The sequence below is a fragment of the Schistocerca cancellata genome, chromosome 2, assembly GCF_023864275.1.
Source record: "Schistocerca cancellata isolate TAMUIC-IGC-003103 chromosome 2, iqSchCanc2.1, whole genome shotgun sequence".
Lineage (NCBI taxonomy): Eukaryota > Metazoa > Arthropoda > Insecta > Orthoptera > Acrididae > Schistocerca > Schistocerca cancellata.
Window position 1 is genome coordinate 293,905,388 of NC_064627.1, and position 25,701 is coordinate 293,931,088.

Consider the following 25,701-nt stretch of genomic DNA (forward strand, 5'->3'; position numbering starts at 1 on the left):
CATACCTGTCAGACCTGGGCTGAAACGCAAATTAAGTAGGAAAGACGGGACATTCCTAACGAACATGAAGACTTCGGCTCGCACAGCCGAAACATCTACCTATGCAAACTTGCTTGTCTGGGTTTTGTAATATTTTACGGAATTAACAACTGATGGTTAAAGCTTGAACTTGGAAAGGAAGTCTCCAGTTGTAGATGGACCTTTAGATGCTAGAATTCTCCCGTACTGTGCCCCATCAACCTATCCCTACTATGTCAAGTTGTGCCTTAGAGCTCTTTCTCTAATTTGATCCAGTACTTCTTAATTCAGTAAATCACCTGTCTGATATTTGGTATTCTTTCGTAGCAGTGCATTTCAGAAGCTTATATTTTCGTGTCTGTGCTGTTCATAGCTTGTATTTCACTTCAGTAAGAGACTACACTCTGAATAACCGAAGGAAATGACATAAACGTTCTCGATATATATTCAGTGGTAGACAACACACTTACATGACAGCTAGTCGGTATTTGTGATCAGTTGTTCAATCACTTTTGGCAATGTCTTTGTAAGACTGAATGTTTCTCGTGGGATAGCGAGTGTTGCCTACTGCAAACCTTACTGACAAGAATAGTTTAAGACTTAGATGTCACAGTCAATCACACGGATTTGTTTTGGTGAATTGAAAGAACATAATTTTCCGAAAAGGTGTCAGGTTGTTGCTGGACACAGGTGCTGTAATTTTAAAGCAAACTTGCCCTGTTTTGAAAACACAACACTGAGGAAGAGAATGCCCTAAATAAAGTTTTAAAGACCACACAGTCACACACTTTAATCTGGAATACAGTATTGGTAGCATCATACTCAAGGAAGAATGAGGTATCAGACACAGAAGCACGATAGAGGGCTGTCTAAATACCTTTGGCATTTATGAAAGTTCAAATAAGTCCCCTAGTTTTGTCACCTCTGTGTTGCATACTAATTAGGTGTAGTTATGACCCATACATAGCACTAAAACATTAATCCAGCGGCTTTCATTATCGTGAATATACCTAAACACGTAAGATACCTTTAAGAACAAAATATTGTGTATAAATGAAGTGGCACTCAAAATGATTTGTTCAGGATTGATCAGTTTAAATTGCATGCTATGTGAAATAGCTAGTTTAATATTTTCACCCATCACTGACAGTAGTAAAATATCAAATCTAGGGATTATTACCTAGATACAGGTAAATCACTTTCTTGATCAAATTTAAAGAAACTTACTATTACAATAAAATTTTAGTTTCATAGACATTAACTCTCATTCTGAGCCTCACTAGTAGACATTACTATTACTGGTTTAATAGTCTGGTACAAAAGAGCTCTTCAGTAAGGTGCAAACTGAACAATGATAAATTCTTGCTTTCCTGGTTGTAGTTAGCTACAATCATTCAGTACCCCTATAAGATCAGCTACATAAATTGATTGTGGTCATGAGGACATAAAAGTAAAATGTTTCAACTTTAAAATTTTTCCTGTCTATTGCTAAGTCTGGCTTGTAGCTTGGTGTCAACTACATGCCACAAAAGTTTGTTGGGTGTCCAGTCAAAATATTGTGTAATTGACAACCAATTGCAAACATAGAATTTCTTAGAACAGTAAAATGTTTGACTCCTATTAGAATGTGTCAATTTTTGGAGTAAGGTCCTCCAGTGTAAAATATTTCCTTAAACATATCTTGTTTCAGTGCAGCATTTCAGTGACTTTAACAGTGCCTGTTACTTCAGATTAATAGCATAGCTATTTCAAACCTTTGTGGTTACCCCATCTTGAAAAGGGTGATGCAAACGAAAAGAAAAAGATTTGGTACCATATAACAAGGATTTGTAAGTTAATTTTTGATAAATCTACCTGGCCTCAACTTTACCACCACAGCTTGTTTTCTGACAGTCGTAGGTCTTAAATCACTGCATGGATGGTTTCACTGTGATCTGTGTTTTTATGAAGCAAGGGACCAATGACCTTTGCAGTTTGGTCCCTATAATCTTCAAACCAACCAACCAACCAACCAACTTCAGAATTGACAGATAATGAGTCTTCGTCTCTTATGCATTACATTTATTTGTGCAGAGATTGCTGGCCTATGGTAAAATTCTCCCTGGTTGTTACATTATTTTCTGTTGTCCCCTCCTTGTGTTCATTTTTTAAGTTAACTTGAACTTAAACCACTGGAAGTTTCATGAACACAACCATTCCCTCTTAACATTACAATGTGAAATACCTGTTTATCAGTATTGAATATCTGTTATAGTTAAACCTCAGCTGGTTCTGTCATATTTTGAGCTAGATGTATGCCTGTGAAGACATATTTCGAAGCTCGTGTCTTTCTTTCTTTTTTTTTTTTTTTTTTTCTTAGAAAGTGCTTGCTGTCCAGATCATGTTCCATTTAGTTCTCATTGCAGTTGAATACATCCAGTGAGCAATATTTTAAATATGCTCATTCCAGCTTGCATGAAAATGCAATCAAATGTTAATATGAACTATTTATGAGCACCATCAAAACTATTGTGCTTCTGTTTATTACTCTGCCATAGTGAAAATAACTGTGGAAATACACAAATTGTACATAATGTACAGATGAACCACAAAAGAATTTAAGAACTTGTTAGTGATGCTTCAAATTGGAAACTTTTTAGTGCCTATCTCATTTGCAGTCATGCTTTAAATCTATTTTTCATGTGCGATTGTAGACTAAGATTAAGTAAAACTTTTGTTTAAAACAAATACATAGTGTGGTAACAGTAGTCTGGTAACTCAGATTGTTAACCTTCATTTTGCTCTTAAATTTGACAAGAACATACTGCATAAAGTAATGTGGTGACTGTCATCCCACAGTACATCTAATGAATTTGGTGATCACTTCAGGGTAGTCTCACCTGTAAAATTATAAGAACTAGAAATTTATTCATCCATTTTGTTTCAGGATTTCTTCACAGAAATTGTAAAATTTCCTCGAAGCTGAAATCAGTACTAAAGTATCAAATGTGCTTCTTAGTATAGCCTACATATTGCCGAGAGTAAACAAATCTGTCAAACTGCAGTGGTGATAAATATTATATTGGAAGATCTTTCTGATATTGTGGTGTACTCTTGCCACAATTCCTACTTGATTATCTTATTGAAAGGAGTTTAAAACATTTGAGAAACTCAACCCGTATTAAAATCATTATCCAGCAATCCTGGTTTTTGTTGTGTGTGGGTTCCTTAAGTTAAAGTAAATCCAAATATGATGTACTTCCAAAAAGACTGCTTCAAATTTGCTGCCCTACTCGTGCACAGTTCGACTCAGACCACACTCTAATTTTAGTGGTGCCTAAATTTCCTTGTTATAGTTGTTGCTGTAGTAAAGCTATTTTTTCGAGGTAGATGCGAAGCTTTAGCCCCTGTAAACCAAATATTTGATTAAAGAAGCAAAATTCTGTGCCCACCTTTTCTTCCTATGCAATCGTATGGATTCTGCCGCATGAGCAGTGTAACTTACAGCTTTCCTCTGTTTTAAAATGCCAAGAAAATTCTGCAGTGAATCATAGAAGTTTTCTTCTATTTCAGTGAAGCCTGCAGACATGTACTTCGAAGAAAATGAGTGAGTACTGTGCTTGAACAGCAGAACTTGCCTGCATTTATTAATGCATGAAAAAAAGCATGGAAAAGATACTTGCTTTGCACATTTGTGTGGTTACAATGCATGTGTAATACCTTTGAATATACATACAATAATTTAAAAGCATGTTAAATATTGCAAATGTTCTGATTAGTTGCAAATGGTATAAATGTTAAGTGGATGATCCATTACACTGTATTTGAAAGGTGGAAAGATTTTTAATCTGTCTGTCTGTTAAAGATGGACATGTTCTTCTGTGCTTCTATTAAAAGCATATTCAGTAAAATACCAAAACAAGGCATCATTGTGGAACATATTTGAAAAAGGTGGAATTTCCATGTTGTTGAACAACAATGTAACAATTACTGTTGCAGTACTAATCATCCAGATTAGTTGTGGTATATTTACTAAAAAGAGTAAACAAATATCACTAAAAATGTAAATTTGGTACAAGTACAGTGTTAAATAATATTGAAAGTGTGTGTAAAGAAATTACTTCCTGCAATCACTAGCATGATGTAAGATATGAAATGTAGTGCATGAGCAGTAAAAATAACATTGTTAATATGCACTATCAAATAACGAATGGTATGTAAGTACCTGTCATACTGACTGCACTTTCTTTTCCAGGAATATGGACAGCATCTTGATAAGTGGCACAATAGGTGCCATTAAAGCAATTGCATTTGTCTGTGATATAATAACATATCCAGTTCATTTCATTCTCCAAAGGCCATGGGAGAAGAAAAGACTTTCAAGTAGAGTAAAAGTAAGTTCTTCTGTAATTGAAGAGTTTCTCAAGGCCTAAATTTTTAGTAAGAGGCTGAATGAACGAATGAATGCATATATGTACCATCATAAATGGCTGATTACTTTCTCATTTTCAACAGGCACAAACTGTTGCCTTAGGTGATACGTCAATTACTTACCGTAGTCTTCAGACTCCACAGAAGCATCACTTGAGAATGGTGCGTGATAAAGTGGACACAATGGAAAAAATGTTAGTCTACGTTTCACGCCTGTATCCTACAAGGCGCTGTCTAGGTACCAGAGAAATTCTGGCAGAAGAAGATGAGCCACAACCCAATGGACGCATTTTCAAAAAGGTAAGACTTAGTTAAAAGTGAACTTCATGTTTTGTCTGTTTCTGCTGCTGCTTCTTGTTCTTAATGATGCCCTGTCAGTTGTCACTTCTTCACTCTGAAAGTTACTTCGCTCTTTAAGATCTTTGTACAATTCTCATTTTATTCATTAATCAATTTACCATTAACACATCTGATACTGAACTGTGACCTTTCGTCTCAATAGTTAGTAATAAAACAATTGCTTGCATTTGTCATACATGGTAGATGCTCGTCACTTTTCCTGTATAATCTATTGTGCAGATAATTATTTTGCTCTGTTAATGGAATTGATGTAACATTATTAATATTCATTAAAAAAACATTAGTTGAATCTTAAATATTTAACTTGAAGCTTCATTCAAAATCGGTATGGATAAAAACTTAAGTCTTCATGCTCTGAAAATAGTTGGAATTAGGAAGCTTATGAAGAGTGAAACAAAATTCATCTGCAGTAGATCTAATTCTAAGAATAATTCCTCTTTCAAAGAGAATGATGCTGGGTTGGTTTTTGGTAAGAAAAACTTTCCAAAATTATTTTAAGACCTGATTGCTTTTTGATGCATATGCTGCAGTGCTAAGATTAATATTAAGCATGTCACTTTTTGATTCCAATGTGATTTTTTTCAGTTTATAATGGGAGATTATAAATGGAAAACATTTGAAGAAGTGGAAACCATCTCTTCTCATTTTGGCTGTGGTTTGAGAGCTCTTGGATTGCAACCAAAACAAAATGTTGTCATATTTGCCGAAACAAGGGCAGAGTGGCTTTTTGCTGCTCATGGATGCTTCAAACAGAATATGACGGGTATGATGAAAATTTAAGTTTTAAATTTTACAAACTCAAATAAAAACTGACCAGCGACTTAAAATTTTATAGCGAATACATTTAAAAGTAATGGTACCTTCATAAATTTACATCAGTCTGAAAGAGAACTGCATGTGCACACTCCTGAGAGTGTTGCCTTTGTCAAATACCTGGAGATATATATATATATCTAAAAACAAAGATGATGTGACTTACCAAATGAAAGTGCTGGCAGGTCGACAGACAGACAAACGAACACAAACACACACAAAATTCAAGCTTTCGCAACAAACTGTTGCCTCGTCAGGAAAGAGGGAAGGAGAGGGAAAGACAAAAGGATGTGGGTTTAAAGGGAAAGGAGTCATTCCAGTCCCAGGAGTGGAAAGACTTACCTTAGGGGGAAAAAGGGACGGGTATACACTCGTGCGCACACATATCCATCCACACATATCCATCCACACATATCCATCCACACATATCCATCCACACATATCCATCCACACATATCCATCCACACATATCCATCCACACATATCCATCCACACATATCCATCCACACATATCCATCCACACACATCCATCCACACACATCCATCCACACACATCCATCCACACACATCCATCCACACACATCCATCCACACACATCCATCCACACACATCCGTCCACACACATCCGTCCACACACATCCGTCCACACACATCCGTCCACACACATCCGTCCACACACATCCGTCCACACACATCCGTCCACACACATCCGTCCACACACATCCGTCCACACACATCCGTCCACACACATCCGTCCACACACATCCGTCCACACACATCCGTCCACACACATCCGTCCACACACATCCGTCCACACACATCCGTCCACACACATCCGTCCACACACATCCGTCCACACACATCCGTCCACACACATCCGTCCACACACATCCGTCCACACACATCCGTCCACACACATCCGTCCACACACATCCGTCCACACACATCCGTCCACACACATCCGTCCACACACATCCGTCCACACACATCCGTCCACACACATCCGTCCACACACATCCGTCCACACACATCCGTCCACACACATCCATCCACACACATCCATCCACACACATCCATCCACACACATCCATCCACACACATCCATCCACACACATCCATCCACACACATCCATCCACACACATCCATCCACACACATCCATCCACACACATCCATCCACACACATCCATCCACACACATCCATCCACACACATCCATCCACACACATCCATCCACACACATCCATCCACACACATCCATCCACACACATCCATCCACACACATCCATCCACACACATCCATCCACACACATCCATCCACACACATCCATCCACACACATCCATCCACACACATCCATCCACACACATCCATCCACACACATCCATCCACACACATCCATCCACACACACATCCATCCACACACACATCCATCCACACACACATCCATCCACACACACATCCATCCACACACACATCCATCCACACACACATCCATCCACACACACATCCATCCACACACACATCCATCCACACACACATCCATCCACACACACATCCATCCACACACACATCCATCCACACACACATCCATCCACACACACATCCATCCACACACACATCCATCCACACACACATCCATCCACACACACATCCATCCACACACACATCCATCCACACACACATCCATCCACACACACATCCATCCACACACACATCCATCCACACACACATCCATCCACACACACATCCATCCACACACACATCCATCCACACACACATCCATCCACACACACATCCATCCACACACACATCCATCCACACACACATCCATCCACACACACATCCATCCACACACACATCCATCCACACACACATCCATCCACACACACATCCATCCACACACACATCCATCCACACACACATCCATCCACACACACATCCATCCACACACACATCCATCCACACACACATCCATCCACACACACATCCATCCACACACACATCCATCCACACACACATCCATCCACACACACATCCATCCACACACACATCCATCCACACACACATCCATCCACACACACATCCATCCACACACCCATCCATCCACACACCCATCCATCCACACACCCATCCATCCACACACCCATCCATCCACACACCCATCCATCCACACACCCATCCATCCACACACCCATCCATCCACACACCCATCCATCCACACACCCATCCATCCACACACCCATCCATCCACACACCCATCCATCCACACACCCATCCATCCACACACCCATCCATCCACACACCCATCCATCCACACACCCATCCATCCACACACCCATCCATCCACACACCCATCCATCCACACACCCATCCATCCACACACCCATCCATCCACACACCCATCCATCCACACACCCATCCATCCACACACCCATCCATCCACACACCCATCCATCCACACACCCATCCATCCACACACCCATCCATCCACACACCCATCCATCCACACACCCATCCATCCACACACCCATCCATCCACACACCCATCCATCCACACACCCATCCATCCACACACACACATCCATCCACACACACACATCCATCCACACACACACATCCATCCACACACACACATCCATCCACACACACACATCCATCCATCCACACACATCCATCCACACACCCACATCCATCCATCCACACACATCCATCCACACACCCACATCCATCCATCCACACACCCACATCCATCCATCCACACACCCACATCCATCCATCCACACACCCACATCCATCCATCCACACACCCACATCCATCCATCCACACACCCACATCCATCCATCCACACACCCACATCCATCCATCCACACACACACACACACACACACATCCATCCACACACACACACACACACACACACATCCATCCACACACACACACACACACACACACATCCATCCACACACACACACACACACACACACACACACACACACATCCATCCACACACACACACACACACACACACACACATCCATCCACACACACACACACACACACACACACATCCATCCACACACACACACACACACACACACACATCCATCCACACACACACACACACACACACACACATCCATCCACACACACACACACACACACACACACATCCATCCACACACACACACACACACACACACACACACATCCATCCACACACACACACACACACACACACACACACACATCCATCCACACACACACACACACACACACACACACACATCCATCCACACACACACACACATCCATCCACACACACACACACACACACACACACACACACACATCCATCCACACACACACACACACACACACACACACACACACATCCATCCACACACACACACACACACACACACACACACACACACATCCATCCACACACACACACACACACACACACACACACACACACATCCATCCACACACACACACACACACACACACACATCCATACACACACACACACATCCATCCACACACACACACACATCCATACACACACACACACACACACACACACACATCCATACACACACACACACATCCATCCACACACACACACACACACACACACACATCCATACACACACACACACATCCATCCACACACACACACACACACACACACACATCCATACACACACACACACATCCATCCACACACACACACACACACACACACACATCCATCCACACACACACACACACACACACACACATCCATCCACACACACACACACACACACACACACACACACATCCATCCACACACACACACACACACACACACACATCCATCCACACACACACACACACACACACACACATCCATCCACACACACACACACACACACACACATCCATCCACACACACACACACACACACACACACATCCATCCACACACACACACACACACACACACACATCCATCCACACACACACACACACACACACACACATCCATCCACACACACACACACACACACACACACATCCATCCACACACACACACACACACACACACATCCATCCATCCACACACACACACACACACACACACATCCATCCATCCACACACACACACACACACATCCATCCATCCACACACACACACACACACATCCATCCACACACACACACACACACACACATCCATCCACACACACACACACACACACACATCCATCCATCCACACACACACAGACACACATCCATCCACACACACATACACAGACACACACATCCATCCACACACACACACACACACACACATCCATCCACACACACACACACACACACACACACATCCATACACACACACACACATCCATCCACACACACACACACACACACACACACATCCATACACACACACACACATCCATCCACACACACACACACACACACACACACATCCATCCACACACACACACACACACACACACACATCCATCCACACACACACACACACACACACACACACACACATCCATCCACACACACACACACACACACACACACACATCCATCCACACACACACACACACACACACACACATCCATCCACACACACACACACACACACACACACATCCATCCACACACACACACACACACACACACATCCATCCACACACACACACACACACACACACACATCCATCCACACACACACACACACACACACACACATCCATCCACACACACACACACACACACACACATCCATCCACACACACACACACACACACACACACATCCATCCACACACACACACACACACATCCATCCATCCACACACACACACACACACATCCATCCACACACACACACACACACACACATCCATCCACACACACACACACACACACACATCCATCCATCCACACACACACAGACACACATCCATCCACACACACATACACAGACACACACATCCATCCACACACACACACACACACACACATCCATCCACACACACACACACACACACACATCCATCCACACACACACACACACACACACACACATCCATCCACACACACACACACACACACACACATCCATCCACACACACACACACACACACACACACACATCCATCCACACACACACACACACACACACACACACATCCATCCACACACACACACACACACACACACACACATCCATCCACACACACACACACACACACACACACATCCATCCACACACACACACACACACACACACACATCCATCCACACACACACACACACACACACACACATCCATCCACACACACACACACACACACACACACATCCATCCACACACACACACACACACACACACACACACATCCATACACACACACACACACATCCATCCACACACACACACACACACACACACACACATCCATCCACACACACACACACACACACACACACACACATCCATCCACACACACACACACACACACACACACACACACACATCCATCCACACACACACACACACACACACACACACACACACACATCCATCCACACACACACACACACACACACACACATCCATCCACACACACACACACACACACACACACATCCATCCACACACACACACACACACACACACACATCCATCCACACACACACACACACACACACACACATCCATCCACACACACACACACACACACACACACATCCATCCACACACACACACACACACACACACACATCCATCCACACACACACACACACACACACACACATCCATCCACACACACACACACACACACACACACATCCATCCACACACACACACACACACACACACATCCATCCACACACACACACACACACACACACACATCCATCCACACACACACACACACACACACACATCCATCCATCCACACACACACACACACACATCCATCCACACACACACACACACACACACATCCATCCATCCACACACACACAGACACACATCCATCCACACACACATACACAGACACACACATCCATCCACACACACACACACACACACACATCCATCCACACACACACACACACACACACATCCATCCATCCACACACACACAGACACACATCCATCCACACACACATACACAGACACAAGCAGACATTTGTAAAGGCAAGGAGTTTGGGCCATTCCCACGTGGAATGTTTCCCTCTATTATATTCATATATAATTAAGCCAATGGCTGTGCTGGTTTCTGTCAGATCACTGAAAAGCTGTCAGCTGGGTTAGCACTTGAGTGACAGACTGGGTCTGCTGAGTGTTGGCAGGTGCACTCAGCCCTTGTGAGGATAATTGCAGCTTCTTAATTGGAAACTAATCACTCCGATCACAAACTGACAATGGTTGGGAGAATGGTGACCTTACCACATACCCCTCCATATCTGCATCCAACGACAACTATCAGCTGAGTGTGACAAGGTAGTTGGTCAGCACAAATTGCTCAGTTTTGGATGTAAATTGTATGAAGTGTACTTCATCTTGAGAATCTTATAATTGAAAATGGAATTTCAGATTAGTTAAATTTGTGGATTCTCCTCTTCTACTAATACCAAACTTTAAAGTTAGAGACAGAACTACTGAGGGGAAAACGGCTTCCATTTCAGTACATATGCACTGTGATATTTACAAAAGTTATTGCACATGAACTTGCCAGTCTTTAAAATTGATGTATATGCAAATCTTCAGTGTTTTGAGAAACACAATTTGTTTAAATATTACCTAGTAAATACCTCAGAAACATGAAAGCATGACAAGGATGTCAGTAATCTGAATACATGGGGAATAAGGCATGATAGAAAGTCATATTTTATTATGTACTTACTTAAATTTTCAGTTTTATGTGCTTTTAACTGTTAGTGTATACTTGTTTCCTTTCACATTGCCTCAGAGTTGTGATACTGACAGGCTTGCATGTTTGTCAAAACTGTGCAGTGTGTGGCATACCTTCAGCAATAAACATTTGTTGCTATTAAATTTAAGGTTCACCAAAAAATATCTGAATTATTAAAAATAACAAAAGGGTTGATATCGTGCATAGGCTTTCCAGAAGACCTGGAGGTTAGTTAAAACCTCTAGCTGACATCATTCTCAAATTGCCAAATGACACGGTTTTCTGCTTCTGGAAAATGTAATGAAAATATGCCTTTTTAGAAATTCTTAGTGTTCCTGCCATTGGAAGACATTAATCAGATGTACTGCTACTCAGCACAGCCTAAAATGCAAAACTATTGTAATGCTGTGTGGGACAACAACCTTGGATGTCTTTAAATTGGCTGCCACTTGGGCAGTTCAGTGTCTGTGACATACTCCAGTAATCTTACTGGGGACTTTGGACCTAACATAAAATATGAATCAGGTCATGCATGGTGAACCTTCAGGTCATTGAGGTGAAGCAAGAGAAAAGGCACTGTTTCACCTTGTGACCTTAGTTTCCAGCATTTGCTTTACTACCAGACCACCAGGCCTGACAAATGCAGAAAGTAAATTCTTACTTCTGTGCAATGCTTAAAAATTCACATTGCATACATCTCGCAAAGGAAGGTGAAGGTAGTGATACTACTTCTGGAGCCAATGAAACTGCTGCTAAGTAATTGAAACTCAAATTATGTGTTTTTGGTTTTTTATTCTAGAAATTTGCCTCTAAATTTGAGAACCAGTATTAAAGCTCATATGCAATACTCAGTGGAAAAACAAATTATTCATAGTTAAATTCAGTTTAAATTATGTTCATAAAGTAATAAAGAATTTTTAAAATGTGAAAGGGAAACATCTACCTTCAGTCAGTTTTACTTAAATGAAAGTACATATTAGATTTCTTAGTTTTGTTCTGTTAATTATTTTTCAGCTTTGTTATTGCTTGGAAAATTCCTGTTCTCTTTACTCCTGCAATTTTCCAGTTGTCACCATATATGCAACACTAGGAGAAGATGCAATTGCGCATGGCATTAATGAAACGGAAGTACAAACTGTCATAACATCACATGAGCTGTTACCAAAATTCAAAAAAGTTCTGCCCATGTGCCCAAGAGTGAAACTACTGATTTACATGGAAGATAGTTTGAAGAAAACTGACATCACAGGTTACAAAGATGGAGTTCAAATAGTTCCTTTCTCAGAAGTCTTGAGACAAGGAAAAGAGTCAAATGCAGGTATGTATTTTCGTTTAGTGGCTATTTATACTGTGCAAGATACTTAATAATATTGCATAATAGTATAAAGTAAACATGTGGTAATGGGAGTTCCTAAAACACAAATTTTGTGGTTGTCAAATGGACCTTTTATGAGGTCTGTTCAAAAAATTCTGGAACATTCCTAATTTCGTGCCAATGGTGCATTAGAGTGAAATGTGGTTGGCATCCTTGAACATGCCTGTGTTTAAAGTGTAACTGCTGGAAGTTCCATTGTATGTATGTCTTTTAGTTACTGTTCAGTGCTGTGTTGAGTACAACATTGTTGGACAGTTTGCGAATTTAGAGATGGCAGAGTTAGAGGAGCAACGCATCTGCATAAAATTTTGCGTGAAACTCCAGAAAACCTTTATATATACACGAATGGTTTCAACGGTTTAAAAATGGCCTTGTTTAGGATGACCTTATACGCCTACTAATGGTGCTTATGTCAGGAACGTCAATGAAATTGTGCATGCCAATCAAGACATTGTTGAAGAGATTGCAGAGGAATGTAACATTTCAGTTGGGTCTTGCATGTCACGAAATCCTAGCACAGCTGTCACAGAATCCTAATACAGTGTCCTGGAATGCAATGTGTTGCTGCCAGTTTCGTCCCACAGTTAGAGTATAGACCAGAATGACCTTCGCCTTTCAATCTGGAGAGATAAGAACGAGATGTTCCTTAAGGGAATAACAGATGATCAGACTTCGGAAATAAGTTTGAACCCCTTTTGAAAGGATGAAGATCGACAATAAGAGCAAGAAGTGTACCAAGACTGCTTCCGGAAGTGGAAAAGATGTTGGGAGTGGTGTATAAATTTTGGAAGAAAGTATTTCATAGGAGACCATGCACAATAAGTAGAAGGTAAGCATATAAAAATTTTGCGGACAAAGTTCTGAGGTGACAAGTCGGATACCACCTAATGTCACATCAGACCACCTTTTGCCCAGTGTACTGCAGCAACTCAATGCAGCATGGATTCAACAAGTTGATGGAAGTTGCCTGCAGAAGTATTGAGCCACGATGACCCTCCAGCAATCTGTAATTCAGAAAGTGTTGCTGGTGCAGGATTTTGTACACTCACTGACATCTTGATTGTCCCATAAATGTTACATGGAATTCATGCCTGGGACTCTGGGTGGAAAAATGATTTTCTCCAACTGGGTGGACGGGTGGACAAATGATTTTCTCCAACTGGGTGGACGGGTGGACAAATGATTTTCTCCAACTGGGTGGACGGGTGGACAAATGATTTTCTCCAACTGGGTGGACGGGTGGACAAATGATTTTCTCCAACTGGGTGGACGGGTGGACAAATGATTTTCTCCAACTGGGTGGACGGGTGGACAAATGATTTTCTCCAACTGGGTGGACGGGTGGACAAATGATTTTCTCCAACTGGGTGGACGGGTGGACAAATGATTTTCTCCAACTGGGTGGACGGGTGGACAAATGATTTTCTCCAACTGGGTGGACGGGTGGACAAATGATTTTCTCCAACTGGGTGGACGGGTGGACAAATGATTTTCTCCAACTGGGTGGACGGGTGGACAAATGATTTTCTCCAACTGGGTGGACGGGTGGACAAATGATTTTCTCCAACTGGGTGGACGGGTGGACAAATGATTTTCTCCAACTGGGTGGACGGGTGGACAAATGATTTTCTCCAACTGGGTGGACGGGTGGACAAATGATTTTCTCCAACTGGGTGGACGGGTGGACAAATGATTTTCTCCAACTGGGTGGACGGGTGGACAAATGATTTTCTCCAACTGGGTGGACGGGTGGACAAATGATTTTCTCCAACTGGGTGGACGGGTGGACAAATGATTTTCTCCAACTGGGTGGACGGGTGGACAAATGATTTTCTCCAACTGGGTGGACGGGTGGACAAATGATTTTCTCCAACTGGGTGGACGGGTGGACAAATGATTTTCTCCAACTGGGTGGACGGGTGGACAAATGATTTTCTCCAACTGGGTGGACGGGTGGACAAATGATTTTCTCCAACTGGGTGGACGGGTGGACAAATGATTTTCTCCAACTGGGTGGACGGGTGGACAAATGATTTTCTCCAACTGGGTGGACGGGTGGACAAATGATTTTCTCCAACTGGGTGGACGGGTGGACAAATGATTTTCTCCAACTGGGTGGACGGGTGGACAAATGATTTTCTCCAACTGGGTGGACGGGTGGACAAATGATTTTCTCCAACTGGGTGGACGGGTGGACAAATGATTTTCTCCAACTGGGTGGACGGGTGGACAAATGATTTTCTCCAACTGGGTGGACGGGTGGACAAATGATTTTCTCCAACTGGGTGGACGGGTGGACAAATGATTTTCTCCAACTGGGTGGACGGGTGGACAAATGATTTTCTCCAACTGGGTGGACGGGTGGACAAATGATTTTCTCCAACTGGGTGGACGGGTGGACAAATGATTTTCTCCAACTGGGTGGACGGGTGGACAAATGATTTTCTCCAACTGGGTGGACGGGTGGACAAATGATTTTCTCCAACTGGGTGGACGGGTGGACAAATGATTTTCTCCAACTGGGTGGACGGGTGGACAAATGATTTTCTCCAACTGGGTGGACGGGTGGACAAATGATTTTCTCCAACTGGGTGGACGGGTGGACAAATGATTTTCTCCAACTGGGTGGACGGGTGGACAAATGATTTTCTCCAACTGGGTGGACGGGTGGACAAATGATTTTCTCCAACTGGGTGGACGGGTGGACAAATGATTTTCTCCAACTGGGTGGACGGGTGGACAAATGATTTTCTCCAACTGGGTGGACGGGTGGACAAATGATTTTTTCCAACTGGGTGGATGGGTGGACAAATGATTTTCTCCAACCAACCCGAATGTTCTTCAGACCAATTGCAGACAGTTGTGGCCATGTGACAGAGTGTGTTGCCATTCATAAGAAATTGAGTCATCATTCAGGAAGATAAAGTCCAGAATGGTTCCCAAGGAGGTGAATATAACCATTTCCTGTCAATGATTGGTTCAGTTGGACCAGAGGACACAGCCCACACTATTACAGAGCCCTCAGCTTGCACATGCCATGCTGACAACTTAGGTCCATGGCTTCGTCAGGATCTGCACCACATTCAAACCCTACCATCAGCTCTCCCAATGCAAACTGGGACTCATCAAGCCACAGTTTTCCAGTTGTCCAGTCCAACTGCCATGGCCAGGAGGGGCACTGCAGGTAATATTCTGCTGTTAGCAGAGGCACATGTTCCGTCAGCTGCTATAGCCCATTAATGCCAAATTTCGCTGCACTGTCCTAACGCATATGTTCATCGTACGTTCCACAATGATTTCTGTGGTTACTACATGCAGTGTTGCTTTACTGTTAGTGCTGATAATTCTAAGCAAATGTCACTGCTCTTCATCAGTCGCTGCATTGTATGTTGAGAGCTATATGCCTGAAATTTGGTGCTCTCGACACACAAGACATTGGGGAGCTTGGAATTGTGAGTCTTTCATGATTTCCAAAATAGAATGTCCCATGTGTTTAGCTCAAACTACTACATGTTCAAAGCCTGTTAATTCCTACCTTGCAGCCATAATCACATGGGACACCTAGAGGGCTCACTACTGTTAGGCAGGTTCGTGCTTGTCTACCACCGGGTCCCAGTCTTCGCAGCATCTTTCCCCTTCTGTGCTGCATGTTTATCCTCTTGCTGTTCTTTTTCCCCTCCCTCAAGGGACATGTCTGTTCAGCATATTCAGCAGCAGATATCAGAACACACTGTTTGTTCGTTCTTCATTCCCCTTCTCCTTTCCTTCCTCCACATCAGCATTTGAGGTTCCTCTTTTTCTTCTTCCTCCTCACTGTGCACTCCTGAAGGCCAGCCCACGCATTTGACGTGTAACACGTGACTGGGTAATGCATAATTCCCAGCCCCAGGTTGACGGGTAGGGTTCGCATGTACCCCTGGTCCATGCTGGGGCCATGTGGGGTTGACTACCTGAGCTGCTGCCTTCCTAAACTGCCAATTGGGCCCTCTGTCAGGTGTGTGGGAGGTATGACCTGAGGTGCAAATAATCACCTAAGGTGGGTGCGTCCTCCTGAGAGTGGTCCCCAGTTGGAAGGAGCGTGCCATCAGACACTGGCAATCATGGGGATTTTCTTGTAAAGAGCCAGTCATGCTCTTCAGTCAATGTCTACAAACATAAACAGAATGAGACTAATGATTCAAAGATGATCCCAGCTGCATTAAGGTTGCTCGTGGTTTCATGTATTAGTCAGTCAGTCCTTTGCTATGGTAAATCTATTCCGAGATGTGTTGATGCAATTTCTGACCCTGTGAAAGGAGTAAAAGGCAGTCACTGTGGGGCATCGGGACTCCTGGCATTGGCCATAATGCCAGGTGGCCTTTGCTGCAGCTGGGTGGTGCCCATGGGGAGGGCCACTGCTCGGAGTGAGTGACATCAGGACAGATGACCCGCGATGAAGCATAGTACATCTCTTGCTGGTGGTCAAACACCAGCAGTCTCTAGACATTCACCGGCTCAATTCAAAGCACAGAAGTATTACACCAAATTGTTCCCCTCCCTGGCCACACCATGGGAAGAATGTCAGGCTAAGAATGGCAGCAGCACTTATTTGCCCTGGTACCTTGTATGTTCAAGAGCTTTCGATGAAGTGTCAGCTTTTTGTTAAGCATTTCAAGGGCAAGTTTTTGGAGATGGAGGACTTGTCCAAAATGAAATCTGGGTCAGTCTGTATCAAAACATCCTCTGCCCAGTCAGGGGCATTACTCACTTGTGACAAGCTGGGACGCGTTTCTAGAAACAGTCACGCACCATAACAGCTGACGAGCTGTGCACCAGTTAAGAGTGGCGAGGTGTACATTTTGTGTGCACTGGGGTCAGAGGGATAATCAGGTTGCCACCGGTGCCTTCATCTTGGCCTTAGAGGGTGATATATTAATCAAGAAAGTCAAGGTGATGGCCTACTGCTGAAATGTAAAGCCCTATATCCCTCCCCCAAAATGTGCTTTAAATGCCGGAAGTTCGGCCATATGTCTTCCCGCTGTACTTCCAGCGTCATGTGCTGAGATGGTGAACGCCCAGCACATCCCAATACTCCATGTACCCCGCCTCCCATCTGTGTCAACTGCGGAGAGCACCATTCGCCTTGCTCACCTGACTGCAGGATTCTCCAGAAGGAAAGGTAAACCATGGAGTAAAAGACCCTGGACTGAGGCTAAGAGGAAATTTGAACTGCTGCGTCCTGTCTGTATGACAGTGTTACACCGCCGCTACAACAGTTCTAGCTCCACCAATCCGTCACCTCTGAGAGCTGGAAGACTACACCTGCCCCCTTGATGGTGGGGGCACTTCCCTACCTGTTGCTCCTGCACCACCTACTTTGGGAGCAACCCCCCACCCCAACAATCAGATGTCAGTCCCCACTTCTGCGCCGGAGAAGTGTAAGACTACTTCAGCTCAGGAAGGGGTCCCTTGAGTCACTCCCATTCCAGGTCTCTGTTAGTGGGAAAGATGACACCTGCCAGTGTCTGAAGAGCCCAAAAGCAGCTGGTCTTAGGGCTTCAAGCTCATCCTCAGTCTGAGACTGAATCACTGAAGTCCTCCCAGCCAGGGAAACCCAAGGAGCAGTGAGAGAAATCCAAACAGAAAATCTCAAAGACCAAGGAAATAGCGGTAGCACCCACACCACTGCTCTGAGTCTGTGGATGAGGTGCAGATTATGGCATCTGCTGAGGACCTAGATGTTGCCAGACCCTCACACAATGGATATAGACTACTCGGGAAATAAGTTGGTGGCAGCAGGTGACCCTGGGGTGTAGACTGCCTCATTGTTTCATGCCTTCAAAGTCTCACGATCACCTCATCCTCCAGTGGAATTGAGGCAGTTTTTTCCACTGCCTGGCTGAGCTACAGAACCTGTTAAGCTTTACACCTGCTTTCTGCATTGCCTTTCAGTAATCCTGGTTACCAGCAATGCGGTCACCTGCCCTCCGTGGCTATCACAGGAACTGTAGTGACTTTAACAAAGTGTCAGATGGAGTTTGCGTTCATGTCCTAAACTCACTCTGTAGTGAAACTGTCCCTTCAAACCCCTCTTGAAGCTGTCAGAATGACGACACAGGAAATAAGTCTACAGTGTATATCTTCCTCCAGATGGTGGAGTATCCCTGAATGTATTAGCTGCACTTATTGATCAGCTCCCTAAACATTTCCTACTTTTGGAGATTTTAACACACATACTCCTTTGTGGAGTGACACCATGCTTACCAGCTGAGGCAGATATGTCAGAACTTAACTGCCTCACTTCGACCCCTGCCTCTTGAATACTGAGGCCGCCACACATTTCAGTGTGGCTCATGGTAGTTACTTGGCCATTGATTTATAAATTTGCAGCCCAGGACTTCACCCATCTCTCCACTGAAGAGCGCATTACAACCTGTATGATAGTGACAACTTCTCCATCTTTGTCACTGTCCCAGCATCAGGCAGATGGACGCCTGCCCAGATGGGCTTTAAACAAGGTGGACTGGGAAACTTTCACCTCTGTCACCGTTGAATCTCCCCCACATGGTAACATAGATGCGATGGTTGAGCAGGTGACAACAACAATTGTTTTTGTAGCACAAAACATGATTGCTCACTCTTATGGTGCCCCTGGCAACAGGCAGTCCCTTGGTGGTCACTGGAAGTTAGATGAAGCAATGAAGGAGTGTCAGTGAGCTACACAGTGGCATAAGAGACGCCCTTCCCTGAAGAATCTCATAGCCTTTAAATGGCTCCGTGCTTGTGTTCGTCAACTTACCAAATGACAGAAGCAAGTGTGTTTGTTGTCCCATGTCTGGGAAAGGATCAAACGTGTTTTCGAGTACCAGACCCCAACAGGTGTTCCTGGTCTTAACGTAGTTAGTGTGTTAACTACCAATGCAATCGCGATTGCTGAGCACTTTGCTGAGCACCATGCTCGAGCCTCTGCATCAAAGAATTATCCCCCCCCCCCCCAGCCCTTCACTCTAACGGCAGCTGGAAGGGAAAGTCCTCTCATTCACCACACACCACAGTGAATCCTGTAACACTAACTCCCCATTTACAGAGTGGAAGCTCCTCAGTGCCCTTGCACATTTCTCGGAGACTAGAATATATGGTTTGTCGGTGGTTGGGTTGGGTCCTGGAGTCACATGGCCTATTGCTTCCATGTCAGGGCGGCTTCCGTCAGGGTCGCTCTACCACTAATAATCTTGTCCCTTGAGTCTGCCATCCAAACAGCCTTTTCCAGGTGCCAACACCTGATTGCTATCTTCTTAATTTACGAAAAGTGTATGTCACGACGTGGAGTCATCATATCCTTGCTGCATTATAAAAGTTGGCTCTCCAAAGCCCGCTCCAGATTATCCAAAATTTCCTGTCGCTTCATACTTTGTGTCAAAGTTGGTGCCTCCCATAGTTCTCTCTTCCCCTCCACCCCACCCCCCCCCCCTCCATATCCAGAAGAATGGGGTCCCAAGGGGCTCTGTATTGAGTGTGTCTATTTTTAGTGGCCATTAATGGACTAGCAGCAGCTTTAGGGCTGTCTGTCTCACCTTCTCTGTATGCAGGTGACTACTGCATTTCGTACTGCTGCCCCAGTACTGGTGTTGCTGAGCGGTGCCTACAGGGAGCCATCCACAAGGCAGTCATGGGCTCTATCCCACAGTTTCCAGTTTCCGGCCGCAGTCATGTGTTACGCACTTATGTTGGCGTTGTACCGTTCATCCGGAACCAGAACTTCACCTTAATGACGATCCATTCATTGTAGTGGAGACATATCAAATCATAGGACTAGTTTTTGACACTCGATTGACTTGGCTTCCTCACCTTCGTTAGCTTAAGTGGAAGTGCTGGCAGCACCTCAATGCCCTGTGTTGGCAGAGGAACACCAACTGGGGAGCAGATTCCTCTATTCTGCTGCAGCTCTACAAAGCCCTTGTTCAATCCCACCTTGACTATGGAAGTCTGATTTAGGGTTTGGCGGCACCCTCAGCATTGCGTGTACTTGACCCAGTGCACGACTGTGGCGTTTGCCTAGTGACAGAAGCTTTTAGGATGAGTCTGGTTACCAGTGTCCTGGTGGAGGCCGGAGTCCCTCCATTGCAGATGCAGTGTGCACAACTGCTGGCCATTACATTGCATATGTTCGTAGTTCTCCTGCACATCTGAATCATCTCCTTTTCCCACCCACGTGGTTCATCTTCCGCATCGGTGGCTCAGGGCAGGGCTTCCAATTGCAGTTCGTATCTGATCCCTTCTTTTTGAACTAGAGTCCTTGCCTTTACCATCTACACTTGAGGTCCATTCACGTACACCTCCATGGTGTACATCCATTCCATGGCTTCACCTGGACATTTCATATGGCCCTAAGGACTCTGTTGACCCCACAGCTCTCCGCTGCCACTTCCTCTCGATTCTTGACATGTACTTTGGCTATGAAGTGGTTTAGTCTGCTCGATGGCTGATGATCCCATTGGCTTCGCATATGTCCATGGTTGACATATTAAGCAGAATTCCGTGCCCAATGGCTGCAGTGTTTTCACTGCCAAGCTGGTGGCTATATCTCGTGCTTTTGAGCACATCTGTTATGCCCTGGGGAATCATTTCTTTTGTGTACTGACTCCTTGAGCAGCTTACAAGCTGTTGACCAGTGCTACCCTCATCATCCTTTGTTAGAGACCATCCAGGAGTCCATCTATGCTCTGGAATGGTCCAGTTGGGCAGTGGTGGTTGCATGGATCCCAGGTCATAGTGGAATCCCAGGCAACGAACTTGCTGACACTGGCCAAACAACCTTATGGAGATCTGCTTCTCTGCAACAGGCTTGCATTCAGTACTAGTATGCAAGGTTTTGTGGCTTTGGGAGATGGAATGGTGTAACCTCAATACACACAAACTGCGTGCCATTAAGGAGACTACGAATGTGTGGAAGACCTCCATGTGGGCCTCTCACAGGGACCCTGGTTCTGTTGGCTACGCATTGGCCATGCTTGGGTGACACGGCTACCTCCTGAGCCGTGCTGATCCACCTCAGTGTTGGTGCGGCGCCCGGCTGAAGTAGCCCATATCTTGGCGAGCTGTCCTTCCTTGGTTGCCCTGTGATGGACTCTTCAGTGCTGGACTTGTTGCCATTAATTTTAACTGACAATGCCTCATTGGCTAATTTAGTTTTGTTTTATACGTGACTGTGGGTTTTATCATTCTATGTAATGTTCACTCTAATGCATTTAGGCTGGATGTTTTAATGTGTCTCAAAGGCTGGTTTTCCTTTTTATTATTATGGTCGGCCAGCCAATGTCACATGCTCTTGTTTTTATCCCTTCTACCTGTTTCTTGCTTTTCTTGCTTCTCTCTGGTTTTCTTTTTGTGTTTAGTGCATAGTAGTGTTGGTTGTCATTCTTCTGGTTCTTCCATTCTCCTGTTAATGTGCTGTATGCCCCATTTTTCTTTCCCTTGTGTAATTATTTTACCGTGAACAAGGGACCAATGGCCTTTCAGTTTGGTTGCTGCTGCTGCAATCCTTGTATCTCGGCCTGCCCATTCCTCCATTCCCTCCAATATGTGTGTGTGTTGCTGTTTCTCAGCAGGTAGGGTTACTTTGGCATCACCACTCGTCCTCTCTTCATGGATCCAAGCTTCGGAGAATAAAGCTTGGATGACCTTCTCTTGTCTTGGCAGAAATGCACTCCTTGCAGCGAGTGGGCTATGTTGCATATTGGGCACCACCTCTTTAGCCATTGCCATTTAAGTGGTGGTCCCCCACCAGTGTGTGCTCACTCCCTTCAACCTCTGACAGTTCACCATTTCCTGAGGGAATGCCCTTTTTTAACCACTTAAGTTCTCATTTATGTTTGCAGTCTGAGTTACTGGCTGATTTAGTGAATGACACACGAGCTGTCGATGACACTTTACTGTTTATCTGTCATAGCAATATGGCAAAGGACATGTAGTCTCTAGTTCAGGACCTCCGTTTCTCTATGGCATATTCTATGGCTTGTTCTCAGTCCCTGTTTTTTTAGCTGTCTTTCAACCTTTTCATACGAATCACCTGAGCACAAATGACAGCTCTGCCAGTACAGTGTCCTTCCATACTTTGCATATGTGATACTACTGTCATCTGTATATGTGCACATTACTGTCCCATGACTTCTGTGACCTCAGTGTAACACATCTGTCATCATTAAAATCTTGAAGACTTGGATTGACTTAAAACTGCAATGTAATTGTACCCTTAGGTGGCGTATATTTTTTGGTTTAGTTTGTATTCTCCAAATGCACCTCTTTAAGTCGGTGTGAAATGAATGTCAATAGTTCATTTCACACAAATTCCTCTTTGGACTGTGGTTCCAGACACTGAACTACTTGGCAAAAAATTAAACACGTCATCAAAGTTTGTCCTTTGTAATGACATTTGGAAAATTTAGATATGTAAAATGAGTCTGCGATTTGAAATAGATTTTAGTGCAGAAAATAGATTTAGCGTGTTCCTCTGAAACACTATAATAGTGCTTTGTCTAGACTTTGAATGCTTCTCTGTATTCAAAAAATTTGGAATTGTGCCATACAACTGGATTTCAGCAGTGCAACTGTCAAGTTGTTAGCTGATGCTATTTCAGAAAAGGGTTGTTACACAATGACAAAGGCACAAAAGACTTGGACAAAATTTCCATTTAATGTAATTAGAGAGAGATTTTCTGAAGCATGTCACGTCATTCAAATTTTAGGAGTAATTCTAACAAGTGGTTTCACAATCTTAGAGGAGAATGTGAATGTAAGACTTTAATTTGTTGGAAGGAGTCAGGGAAACTACAATGCATTTAAAAGAAATAGCTTGTACACTTAATTCAACAATACAGCTGTGGGATTGCGATCCCCTATGCTGTCATGACAGCAAAGAATTCAGACATGTCTGCACAACAGGTTGGTGCAGTCCTTACAAAAGATGTTTGGTAAATATTTGGTGGTGGTAGGAAGAAAGGTGACCTTGTTCTTGTGAAATAAGTCTATGAACTTAAATGACCAGTATTTAAAGAAATAGGTGCAATAATTCTGCTGCTACTGCCCTAGATATCACTCGGGGATCATGAGGATGAAATAAGATTAGGGCATATGTAGGAGTCACATTTTTATTGCTCAATATGTGAATGAAATAGAACAGTCATTCACTATTAAGTGGCTCGCAGAGTAGATATGAAGATGAAGAAATACATTGGTTTTTGTAAAAATTCTGATTGTTTAATGTAGATACTGTTGATGTAAACACAACCCTTAAATCTGCAGGGTTCTCCCAAATTATGTAGTATCACTATCAGACAAATGTAGTGGTAAAAGTGCACTTAAAAATAAAGCTTCGTACAATTTTGATTTGGAAGAATTTATGCTTGAAATTATCAGTTTTAGATTTCATCTAAGATTGCGATCATGGTTACAAACTTAAGACTGTCTAGATTTCAAATAATCAGTACATCCAGTAATCTTGTGAACCCTTAATTTCCAACAGGCGGAGTATCACCAACGCCTGACGACATTGCAATAATCATGTACACAAGTGGCTCAACTGGTGTACCCAAGGGAGTCTTACTGACACACAGAAATATGATGAGCACACTGAAGGCATATTCGGACGCTGTTAAAATTACAGATGCTGATGTGTTTTTAGGTTACCTTCCCCTTGCTCACGTCTTTGAACTTCTTGTTGGTAAGCAAATTTATGCCAAATCTATTTTAGTTATTAAATAAATTGTCATGTTTATTATTATTATTATTATTTTTTATTTTATTTTT

At 43.7% G+C, this 25,701-nt stretch overlaps 1 protein-coding gene across 5 annotated transcripts in view; it reads left to right on the forward strand.

The window, feature by feature from the left end:
• LOC126161654 (long-chain-fatty-acid--CoA ligase 4) overlaps positions 1-25,701 on the forward strand; it is a 283,314-nt gene that overhangs the window by 247,823 nt on the left and 9,790 nt on the right. For 3 of the 5 annotated variants that reach the window (XM_049917642.1, XM_049917643.1, XM_049917644.1), the window contains 6 exons: positions 3,571-3,604; positions 4,253-4,391; positions 4,513-4,728; positions 5,374-5,551; positions 13,609-13,860; positions 25,418-25,615. In XM_049917642.1, coding sequence (XP_049773599.1) covers positions 3,571-3,604; positions 4,253-4,391; positions 4,513-4,728; positions 5,374-5,551; positions 13,609-13,860; positions 25,418-25,615 — 1,017 coding nt within the window. The remainder of the gene's footprint in view (positions 1-3,570; positions 3,605-4,252; positions 4,392-4,512; positions 4,729-5,373; positions 5,552-13,608; positions 13,861-25,417; positions 25,616-25,701) is intronic. The other 2 variants (XM_049917645.1, XM_049917647.1) reach the window with 1 other exon arrangement.